Here is a 12,054-nt window from a genome sequence, read left to right on the forward strand (position 1 = left end):
TAGTCTAAAGATAAACGCTTCGATGACGCGTAATCGATGTAATCGATGCAACAGTTGGTCGCCGACGTTGCCGCAATCAGACGCAGAGAATCTCAAGCAGCAGCAAAGTTGTAAAAAAGTTTACTTTTCTTTAACGGAATTCAGTGAAATTGTCGCGCATATAACAAAAATGGTTATCGATATTAAAATGTGCCGCTTTGATAATGTGCCGTGGGGTTTCCGGCTTGTCGGTGGAGCCGACTACGATTATCCGTTGACTGTGGTTAAGGTTAGGCACGATCCTCATAATAATCATCAATAAAGCACACACCTCTATGGCACACACACCTGATCGTTGTGATGTGACCACAACAAAGGCAACCGCCGCATTATTGTTTATGCTCGTGTGTTGCATCAACTTTTCGCTTTGCGCATTGTTTGGCTAATTAATTGCAAATATTTCATTGTCCGAACCAATTATGTAATGCTGTGTATTGTGAGTGTAAATATGCGTACGTGTGTGTGTGTGTGTGAGTGGATTTGTTTGTTTGCAGTCAGTTATTTGTGTGGATTATTTGCGAATTTTGTTAATTAAAGTAAACTCGGCATTTGCCAAAATGCCAAAATGCTGAAATACTAAAATTGCCCGCCTCTCGCTTTTTGTTTGTCCAACTCGTCAACAGATCTCGCGGCGCCGGCCCCAAATGCATTTTTGTGCTAATGAGCCGCATAATGCGACTGCTATAAATTTATTCAAATTTTAATTGTTGTGACTCTTCCGTCGTCCTCTCTCTCTCTCCCTTCCCCTGCCCTTCTTCGCGTTGCAAAAAAAATGGGTGCAAGTGGCAGCCAACTGGCAAATGTGTTGAGAGCAACAGCAATAAATTAAGTATTGGCCAAAATAGAAACAAAATTCAACTTTTAATTGGCAAACTGTGCACCACATACTCACACACACACACACTCTCTCACACACACACCCCACATACCCAATACATACACGGATACAAGTTTTTGCGAGGGCTGCAACGCAAATTGCGCAAAGTGCCGGAAATTATGTGCAGCACAACTTTTAATGCTGCCTAATTTTTGCAAATTATTATAATTTCATATTTAAGCTGCCAGTAAATAGAATTGCTGAATAATATGGATTTGCTGATTGCTGTTGAAAGCCGATTACTAAAAGTGTAGTAAATGAAAATCGGCACTAATAATTTCGTATTGAAATATTCACTAAATAAATAATGAAAGTTAGTGATAATTTTGCATCAAAATATACTTAGTTTGGATATTGAAATATTCATAAACTAATGAATGAAATTTGTGCTGTTGAAAATTTTATTTGTTTCCACAATTCATAATTTAGTTTATACATATTTCTAGATCTGATTTAAGTATTTTATATTTGGCTACAAAGTGAATTTATTTTCCCACATTTTGAAAAGCATATTTATTCACAAATTTCATTATTTATCATATTTTATGAACATTTCTATATATAAACTGAGTATATTTTGATACGAAATTATTATTTTTATTTTCTACACTTTTACTCATCCTACGTACCCAATATCTAAAGTAATTCATCTACAATAAACATATGCTTGAATTCTATTAATAAATTTTGCAAGACATATTTCATTTTGACTATGAGAAGTCAAAAGATTTCATCTACAATATATGCTTTCATTCCATTCTTCCCATTCCTGAACATTTCATAAATCGTTAAAATTTAAATTTGAATTAAGAAATCAAATCATTTTTCTATGGCCCATTAATAAACGATAAATCTTTCAACAAAATTTTGCGAAATTTGAAAAATTTCAAGAGCTTTGAGTTGTATAATAAATCATATGAAAATTATTATTTTGATATTTTTTACTCATAAATTTCAAAGCAAATGAATTTGGTGTTTGAAGTGGAAAGTGATGAGTTTTCATTCCTCAAATTATTGAAATTAAATTGAACTAAACTAAACATTTTAAATGCTAATTTATAGATATTTAGCATATTTAATTGGAATTTGTGAGGAGCAAAATTAATTGGAATTTATAGAGTTTGAGCTGATATTTAACGAATTGATTAAATGGGACAAAATAACTTGACAAACTTTCAAATTGTAAACAATGCTCATTAAGCAGGCAACAAACTCAATTAAATTCCTCCTTCCGAGTGATTGTCAAATATTTTGAAAATAATAATTCGAATGAAAAGCAAGACTATAAATAAATGCAAAAGTTGGCACTTGCATATTTTTGGAAGACTTAAAGTGATGAAAAATGTACAACGTAATTGAGGAAGAAGTGATAAAGTTGAAAGTTTGGAGAGAAAAGAAATGCTTAATTATTTCGAATAGCTCGAAAGCTCGAAGCATCCTTTTTGCTCGACTTAATTCACATAATTATGAACTGAGTGAGTGTTGTGTTGAAAGTTAAAGAAGTTGGAGTTGGAGTTGGAGTTAAGAGAGAGAGTGCCGAATTAACTGAGGCATAAACGGAATACAACTTTGCCATTAAATTGATTTGGCCAAAAGTTTTATTATTATTTTTGTGTATACGCGGGACTTGGCATAATTTATGAAGCAACCCTCAGGCAGCAGCCGCGTGCCACATTCAGTGGCATTGTCTTGTCTGCCTTCCGCTTCTGCTTCCTCTCTCTCTCTCTCTCCCTCTGCTCTTTCTTACTCTCCCGTTTGTCACTTTGTATTACAGTTTAGCCTTACACCCAATTCGCGGCTCGTCTTATTTTGTGTTTTTTGTTGACATTTTGCGCGCATTTTATTTATATGCACTTTGCACGCGACCAAGACAATTGATTTCGTATCTGCCGCACATTGTGTATCTTTTTTGTGGCAGCCACTTTGTAGCAGCAACGTGCTTTCCTTTTTATATACCCGCTACCCGTAGAGGTGAGGGGTATTATAAGTTTGTGCCTCCAGCAGAATGAGAATATCCTCTAAAGTATAGATAGTCTTGATCAGAGTCAAAATGCGTGATGATATAGCCATGTTCGTCTGTCCGTCTGCTTGTGTGCCTGCCTATCTGTCTGTCCGTATGAACACCTTGATCTCAAAGACTATAAGAGATAGAGCTCTAACCGTTCAAATTAAAATTATAGAAGTTATCTTGAAAAAACTTTTGTATATCAAAAACGTTTGTTACAGATTGACAATCTGGTATATTTGGTACTAAGAATCAAGTGCTTTACTTTAGCATTTTTTTGGTACATACTTTTGGTATGTCTTTAGAAGTATACGGCAATATTTTGCTTTATAACATATCATATATATCGGTATATAAATTTGGTACATCTTTAGAATAATACAGAAATATTTTGCATTTAGTGAATGGTATATTTTGTACTCTTGGGTATATTTTTACCAATGTACAAAATGAAGCCATTGGTAGATTTTACTATTTTTGGTATATTTGTTCGGTATATCGTTAGAATAATACCGCACTGTTCTACTTTGAGTACATAGTATATTTTGCACTCAGTGGTATATTTTTATCAGAATACCAAATAGAGTTTTCGGTATATTTCAGTATTTTTCGGTATATGCATTCGGTATATTTTTAGAATAATACCGAAATTATTTGCATTTAGTGAATGGTATATTTTGTACTCTTTGGTATATTTTGATCAATATACCAAATGAACCCTGTGGTAGATATTACTATTTTTGGTCGGCATATCTTTAGAATAATACCGCACTGTTATACTTTTAGTCCATAGTATATTTTAAACTCAATTGTATATTTTTATCAGTATACCAAAAATAGTTTTCGGTATATTTCAGTATTATTTGGTATATTAATTTAGTATTTTTTAAGAATCATATAGCACTCTTTTGCTCTTATTCAAAATGGGTAGCAGGTATTTCGCAATCGAGCAAACACGACCGTAGTTTTCATTTTTTTTGTTTCTTTCGCTACAGGTAACTGAGGGCAGCATTGCCGAGGAGGCGGGACTGTGTGTGGAGGATATCATTGTGCGCATCAATGATACGGCTGCCACGCCCCTCACGCACGATGAGGCACATCGCCTCATTCTGGGCAGCGGCAGCGTCTTCTACTTTGGCGTCTATCGGTAAGTTAATGTCAAATTAGACTCAACAAACAGTTGACACGCTTTACCATGCAGCGAACACGAGGAGGAGCTGCTGGCCGAGGGTCCCCTGAGATTCCCTGTGAGCGCGAGTTCATTGACCAAGTCACCGTCGCCGGGTCGTTCCGAAATGTCGCTGTCGCTGCCATCGCTAACGGAAGCCACAAAAGCGCTCATGCCGGAAGAGGAACAGCAGCAGCAGTTCGAGACGGCGACGGAGCTGGAAGTGGATGCGGAATGTCGCCGAGCCATGACGGAAATGCATGCGGTGGATGACGAAGGGCAACCGGAGCAGCAAGAGGAGCAAGAGGAGCGGCAATCGGAGCTGCAGCCAGTCCAAGTGGACAACCTTTATTTGCCCGATTTGCCCGATCGTCCGTGCTCGGTGCTGTCGGAGCAGTCGGAAATTAAGCTGGTGGAGGAGGAAATTGCCGCCGTGCTGTCCGGCGAATCGGAGGTGCTGAAGGAGCACAATGTGCTGGGGTATGTTGCCACCATGATGATGTTGCATGCCGCATGCTGCATGCCGCTGCGTTGACTTTCCGCACTCACTTGCTCACACTTTCGCACTACAACACAGCGTTAATTTCTATAGAATCTTCCCCAAGCCGGGCGTCTGCATGACCAGCGATGTGCTGCGCTCCCTCAACGAGGAAGTGACCAAAACGAAGCAGGAGAAGGAGAAGGAGAATCGCAAGTGGTCAACGTTCCTGCAGCGACCCGATCGCCCTGTGCCCAAGAGCCGTCAACAACTGGAGGCGGAGCGAAGAGCGGCGAATGCCTACAAGGTGAAGATTGTGAAGTCAGCGCCGCGCGAAAAATCTCCCATGGTGAGTAGTGTGTGGCATGAAAAAAGAGACACTGAACAGGCATCAACTTAAGCGCGTGACAGCCGGAAGCGAAGCCGGAGGTGAAGACTGAGACGGAGGCGGAGACAGTGGCAAAGGAAGCGTCCCCAGAGGCAGCTGAGCTCAAGGCTGAAGACCAGCCAGAAGAACAGAAGGAAGAGGAGGAAGAGGAGCCGCTGCCCACGGATAGTGAAGTGCCGAATTTGGAACGATTACCAGAGAATGACAATGGCAGCGAGGTTGCCAATGCAGAGGCGGATGGCGAGCAGTTGGAGAAAGCGGATGCTTCCAAGGAAGAGCCACAGCAAGACAGGGAAGCAGTAGAGGAAGAGAGAGCAACTGAAGTGGAGGTGAAAGAGACAACGCCACCGAAAACCGATGAGGAACTTGCCCTAGAGAAGCAACTGTCCGATGTGCAAAAACAGCTAGCAGCACTCTCATCGTTGCCCTCGACCATACAGTCGACCCTCGATGCGGTGACCAAGCAGCTGGCCGAGCTGCTGCCCACATTTAAGCTGCAGCAACAGCAGCAGCAGCAAGAGCAGCTGCCACAAATCGATGAAGGGGAGCAACAGGCAAAGGAGGAGGAGGAGGTAGAGAAGGAGCAGAAGCAACCTGACCAACTGGCCGCAGGCGAGAATGAAGGTGCAGGCTGGCAAAATTATGGCCGAGGTTACAGTAATTAAATTTTTCTAATGGCGCACTTTGCATACTCCCATTTCCCACACACACACACATACATACACACACACACACAGATAGCAGGAACGTGGCAGCACCATGTGAAAATAATGAGGATAAATGCGACGCCAATGACCTGGAAGTGGCAGAATTTTCCCACTCAAATGGCGACAATCGTGAACTGGACGAGCAGCTCAGCGAGCAGCAGACCCTCAAGAAGCAAAAGGTAAGTGCCCCCCGAAAATGTGGCAGCAACCAAACATACAAAAAACAGGAAGCGTTCTGTGTATATGTAACTGGCAAAGAGACCCTCAGGATATAACAACTCAAGCTTCCCCATCGAGCTTCTGCTCCTTATAGACACTATAATATGACTGTCGCATTCCGTCTGTCTGTCCGTCCGTCTGTCTGTCTCTCGTTTTTGTCTTTTGCGGCAAGTCTTCTTTAGTTACCTGGCAAATTAAAATTGCTGCCTCGGGTAATAAAATCTGTTTACTGCAATTAACTACAACTTTTACACACACGCTCGCTCTCACATTTCGACTCAACTCAACTCAACTGAAGGCGGCTCACACATGAGTTGTTAATTTTGTAAATTTGAACAGTGCCTGGCGATAAGTTTTCGCACACAACCCGTTTGCACATCAACTTCAATTACGACTATTGCCTTCGGTTTGACTTGTTCTGTTTCCCCCTTCTAATTAGATTGCTTGTCATTCATTAATTGTACTCTTACTTTTCCCCTGAGGATATTACAACTTTGATGCAAAGTATGTACCAAGCAGTCGAAGTCAAAGTTAATTTGCATTTTTAATTTCGAGTAAAAAAAAAAAATATACGAAAAGAATAAAATTAGAATGAAATTCAAAAGTAATACAATTAAAATATTATTCAAATTGCCAAAGGCAACACTAAATATTTTTTAAAAATATTTATTTCAAAGGTAGTAACAACTATTCGTTTATCTTTGAGCTAAGGAATATTTATAGCCGTAATAAGCTTAAGCTTCAATGAGGAATAAAATATATTGCATATTTCATGAAATATATTCTTAAAAGTTTAATCGATCATAATAGTTCGAAGAGAAAGAAGAATTTGTTAAAGTATCTATTAAATGCTTTCACCACAACTTTATTATCTTTGAGTTAAATAATATTTACAGCTTTAGCTTAAGCTTTAATGGGCAATATAATATATCAAATTGCAATATTCGAAATTGCAAGCGAGTGATACTTTATTAAGTTTTAGAGAATTTCGATTAAAGTATCTTGTGGATGCTTTTGCTTAGTCCATGTTATTTCGATTTTGGCGAAATGAAATTTGAATAGTTGAGACTTGTCAAAGTTATCTTAACACAGCATCTATCAAAAGCTCAATATTCAAATTTGAAAAATCAATCTTAGGCTGAAGTCAACTAAAATATTAATTTGAAATAGTTATCCAAAGCAGACGTCCAACTATTGGTTTATCTATGAGATACGAGCATGATTTGAATAGCTACAAAAAGCTTACGGCTTGATGAGGAATATTATAATTATTATTTTACTAAAATAACAAATAGAATTTCTTATTGAAATGAGATGAAGCAGAAATAAGATCTTCAGGCTGATGAGGAATATAATATATAACATCTCAGGAAATACAGAACTCTAAAAGTTTTTGAATAAGGAATTCAATATACAACATTTCAAGAAATACAGAAATCTTAGACATTTTATAGAAGTTTCTTTTGACTGCTTTCGCTTAAAATAAAATGAAATTAAATTTTTGAATTATCTAATGTGTTTTAAACACAACAAATATATGTAGATTAATTAAAAATTTGAAAACAGAGAAGAGATTTTCTGATGAAGTCAAGAAAGTCATTGTTTTTAATTAGTTCTTCAAAATAGTTACCCAGCTATTGATTTATCTATGCCATACAGAATTCTAATAGCCACAAAAAAGTTAAATGAGGAATATAATTTATTGAATTTCAAAAATCCCAGTAATTTTAGAATTTATTTGAAAGTTTGTTTTGCTAAGTACACTTTAATAAATCTTTGTTTAAATTTATCAATGTTAAAATAAAGCATTTCATTTGTTTTAATGACAACAAATATTAATAGTTTAAAATTAATATTGGAATTGAGAAAAGCAAAGTCAATAAAAATATAAATTTTAAAGAGTTGCCAAAATATTTGTTTTTAACGTCAACTATTAAATTAAACTGGGTTTGAGCTAAATAATCTTTATAGCCACAATTAGCTTTCAATTTAATGAGGAATATATTTGAAATTTATAATTTGATCAAACATAAAATATATACAACTGCAATATATAAAATTTCAATTGATTGAAACACATACAAAGAGAATTTTTATGAAAGTTTCACTTAGAAGCTTTCCAAACTCTAATAAAGCACTTTTTAAATGCTCACAAACTGAAATTAAATTGTGTGTGAATGTAAACCAAAAGCGCAATAAATCTATATGTACGAATATGCTTTTAGGGGAAATGTCTAAGAATAAATAATATGTTTTGTGTTTCCTTTTTTGGTGAGTTTAAAATAAATTCGCAGTGGCAAAAAAATAATCTTAAGCTTCGGCTCGTCGAAGATAAAAAGTCTGTTTTGTGTCAGAGCAAATTCCAAGACAGTGCTTTCAAGAATTATGCTTACGCTTGGCTGCACAGTCGATCAGCACAGTCGAGCATAGAATTGACTTTGCCCAGCGGCGATGTCTTTGTATCTTTCTCTGGCTCTGTCTCTGTCTCTGAATCTGAGTTCAACTCTATCTGCATCTCTATCTCAATTCGTGTACTTGTCTCTGTCTCTGTCTCCGTCGCTGTCTCCGTCTCTGTCGCTGTTGTCGTCGTTGTTGTCGTTGTGGCTGTCGTTCGTCCCTGTTTGTGGTGGCCTCTTTTTTTTTTTTGGACACTTGCCCCCCAGTTTGTTGCCACAAATCAAATTAACTAAAATGCCATTTGGTTTTTGTCTTTTTTCATTTACCTCGCTGTCTCTCTCTCTCTCGCACTCACAGTCTCCCTCTTTCTTTCTCTCTCTTCTCGTCTACTTGCAGCATAATGTGCGCTTCCAGGAATAGTTTAGCATAGTTTACTAGACGCAAAAAAAGAGCTTAAAGCAAGCTCACAAAACTTTGATAAATTGCTGTGCAAACTCTGTCAGTTTGTTAAATACCTATTTAAAACATTTAAAAATTACACACAAATTTTAAATCTAATTCGCAAACTTCAATAAACGAATCTCAGTTCAGAGAGTTCGAGTTGAGTTCCTTTGGGGGGTGTGTCCGCAAATAAGGCAGAAACCGAAAGACAATTAATAGGCCAAAAAAAAAAAACCGAAAAGAACTCGAAGCCAGTGCAGCATTTGCTTTCCCTCTTTAATACTCTGCTGACTTCTCTCTCTCTCTCTCTCTGTCTGTCTCTTCTCTCTTCTGTGTTGCTGCTGCTGCTGGACCGAATGTGATGACATGCCAGAAACACAATGTCATTGAGGAGCTTGAGGAGCATTTGGTGCGCAAAAACAATCCGAAACGTTCGAAGCGTGCCTTTGGTCCCCTGACGCCATCATCGGAGCGTCCTTTGGTGCTGCCCGGTGGCAGACGTTGGTACCGACCCAAGGATGCCTACAATGATGAATTCATTGCCGAGACGCTCAGTGCCCAGGCGGAGCTTATAACTGGCAGCACGCTGGGGTGGGTAGCAAACAAACAAACATCCAGAAACACACCAAAAACACAAACGACAAATCTACAATTGTTGAATGTTGTTTGGCTAGCCTCTTGTCTCTTCCCTCTCTCATCTATCTCACTTGCCTCCAAGCATACTCAATTGCAATTGACATGGCTAAAGCCGTATTGTCAGGCGGGGCATGTGTGGCATATTGCCATGTACTTGCCTCATATTGCCATGGTCACAGTCACAGTCACAGTCGCAGTCACATCTCATCCTCTCTTCATAAAACTCATTCTCATTTTCTCATTTTCCATGGCACGCCTGCAACAACAACCACTTCGACAACAACAACAACAACTACAACTCCGACAACAACGACAAATTTTGTCAACTTCGTCAACAACACCCGGAATACAACGACATGCCATAATTTTGCGTATTAACAGCTGCCCCTATGAGAGTCCGTTGCTGGGCTACGATGCCAGGTATTATTACAGTCACAGTCTCAGCCAAAAAGCAACGTTCATCCGCACAAAGATTGCACTTTCATTAACATTATCATATTGATCGACCTCTCGCTGTCACCCTTTCACTTCCCTCTCTCTTTTTCTTTCTGCCTTGGCATGCACTTGATTTTGACTTTTGCTAGATTTTTATTTCCTTTTTGTCGGTTTGGGGTTGCATGATTGCATTCCTTTTGATTTTTGTGTTTCATTCGTAGATTGCGTTTTGGAATCGTTTATTCAATGGCGAGCACATCACACGACAGCGTTTCAGGTAAAGTACAAACTGCACTTCGATTGCGATTGCAAAGCGACTTCGACTTCGATTGCGATTGCGAATCCGTTTTCGATTTCCTATTTGCAATTGCAATTGCTAATAAGACTAACAACGTTTCTGTTTCTGTTTCTTGGGGGTTGCGGCTCCGCCCTTCTCTTGTACTTAACCACTTTTTGAAATTTTTGGTTTGCAATTTTCGATTTGTTTGCGGTTGTTGCCGCAGGGAGCAGCAGAGCCTCAGTGTGGCAAGGTGAGTTTTGCTTCCCCCTCTTCTTACTCTTCTGTTGCATGCTCAACGTGAACAAATGCAAAGACTCTCCACTCTCCCTGAACTATTCCCGTTCACTATTTAGTTGAGTGTGCGTTGGCTTTTCGCAGGGTCAACTTCATGAAGTACCAGAAGCCGGAGCGTAAAATCGACCTCAATCGCAGCGAGGTGTACAAAGTGGTGCATCATCTGGATAGGGCGCCGTTGCATGGCATCGAGGTGCGTGCCCCGCTTGTGGCAGCCGAATCGGACATACGCCAAGCGTTGCAGTCATAGAAGCAAATTCCCCAACCAACAATTTGTCCCCCAGTTTTACAAAAGAGAAATATAGCTATCGTATATCGTATATATATATAACATATATATATATAGTTTGTTGTCTGCTTGTCAAAGGTCAACATCATTAAAGTTGCTGTTGCTTGGTTTGGCCTAATGTGCTGTTGCATTACATAATTTGTCTGTGTGTGCGCCAGTGTGTGTGTGTGTGTGCAACATGGCGTATGTGTAATATGCCAAGTGTCAGACATGCGGTGGCTGCGAATTCGTGCATGTCTCCGCCGCAGGGCGCTCTTGCAATTTTCTTCTTTTCTGCATAAACACGCGGCTTGGGTGTATGTGTGTGTGAGGGTGTGTGTGCTGTTGTGTTGTATTTGTGGTGTGTGGAAGGAAAAGCAGTCGACAACGCTCTTTGGAATTTGCATATGTTAAAGCAAATGAATTGGCTTGTAAACGAAATGAAACCAAATTGCAAAATGACAGCCAACAGCACAATAAACTCGTATTTAGTTATGGCTCACACACACACACACGCACACACACACACACACACTCAAATGCTGTACTGAGACTCGTCGTTGTGCACAGATCAAAATCGGATTGTGAATGGCTGTCACGTTAATGCCGGGTCGCAGGGTTCGCTGGCTTTGGGTGCTCACATTTCACTTGCCCTCGGTCACAAGCCAACAACAACAATACCAAAATGCGGAATACGGACTACGGAATACGGATGACACACTACGGATACGGCCACGGATACGAATACGGAGAGAGATCTCTACGGCAGCGACGCGAGGGGTTGCAAGGTTACGGATGCGAAATTATTAGCCATTTTCATCCAAGTTAAAAGTCGTCATAAAAACGCGCCAACTTCGCCAGTTGCCAATTGCCAGCTGCCTGTTTGCTTGCGGCTTTTTATTCTGGCTTTTCTTGTATCAATTTTTGTCTCGTAGTTTCGCACTCGCGTGTTTCGCTTTTCACACGCGTTTAACGCTTTTCCCACTCAGCTCAGCTGAAGCGACCGACGTTGATGGCGACTCGTCCTGAACTGTCACTGTCACAATATGTTGGCATGTTGACTTCCCATTATCACTGCCGTTTGCCGTTTGCCCATTGCCCACACACACACACACACACTCACCATGTTACCATAGTCTTCGTCCTCGTCGTTTGAGTGAAGTTGAATATTGTATTTTATGGTGAGCATCATCATCGTGTCTTGGGACAAGCTTTCTGATTTGCTTTGGCACACTCTTCATAGAGCTTTCGCTTCGCGTGCAGCGAGCTTGAGCCAAAATCTCAACACTCAACACACGAGCTTAGACGGTGCCACCTGATAAGGAAGTGAACGAGCTGCCGCAGTCTTGCAACAGCTGCGATGGAGGCAAGGTCGTGGCAAGGAATAAGAACTAATCAAAGCTTTATATTTGTAAGTGAAAT

The 12,054-nt window shown here is 39.6% G+C and overlaps 2 protein-coding genes across 12 annotated transcripts in view; one reads left to right on the plus strand and one right to left on the minus strand.

Annotated features, from left to right (window-relative positions):
* Positions 1 to 11,652, minus strand: part of LOC132791080 (acid sphingomyelinase-like phosphodiesterase 3b) — a 28,387-nt gene extending 16,735 nt beyond the window's left edge. Inside the window, exon 1 of the mRNA XM_060799871.1 lies at positions 11,274 to 11,652. The gene's annotated coding sequence lies outside the window, so the exon portion shown is untranslated. The remainder of the gene's footprint in view (positions 1 to 11,273) is intronic.
* On the plus strand, positions 66 to 10,684 carry LOC132791078 (histone acetyltransferase KAT6A). Of its 11 annotated transcripts, none has more exons than XM_060799860.1 (10): positions 66 to 268; positions 3,917 to 4,068; positions 4,123 to 4,569; positions 4,667 to 4,916; positions 4,979 to 5,579; positions 5,693 to 5,841; positions 9,093 to 9,310; positions 10,012 to 10,067; positions 10,294 to 10,320; positions 10,424 to 10,684. In XM_060799860.1, the coding sequence occupies exons 1-10, from the start codon at positions 170 to 172 to the stop codon at positions 10,612 to 10,614; spliced, it is 2,190 nt and encodes a 729-aa protein (XP_060655843.1). In that variant the 5' UTR covers positions 66 to 169; the 3' UTR covers positions 10,615 to 10,684. The 11 variants fall into 11 exon arrangements, with proteins under 11 accessions (XP_060655843.1, XP_060655847.1, XP_060655844.1 ...); XM_060799864.1 differs by having other exon boundaries at positions 10,449 to 10,684; XM_060799861.1 differs by having other exon boundaries at positions 4,682 to 4,916.
* Positions 11,653 to 12,054: the final 402 nt, after the last annotated feature.

The sequence above is a fragment of the Drosophila nasuta genome, chromosome 3, assembly GCF_023558535.2.
Source record: "Drosophila nasuta strain 15112-1781.00 chromosome 3, ASM2355853v1, whole genome shotgun sequence".
In the NCBI taxonomy this organism is placed as follows: domain Eukaryota; kingdom Metazoa; phylum Arthropoda; class Insecta; order Diptera; family Drosophilidae; genus Drosophila; species Drosophila nasuta.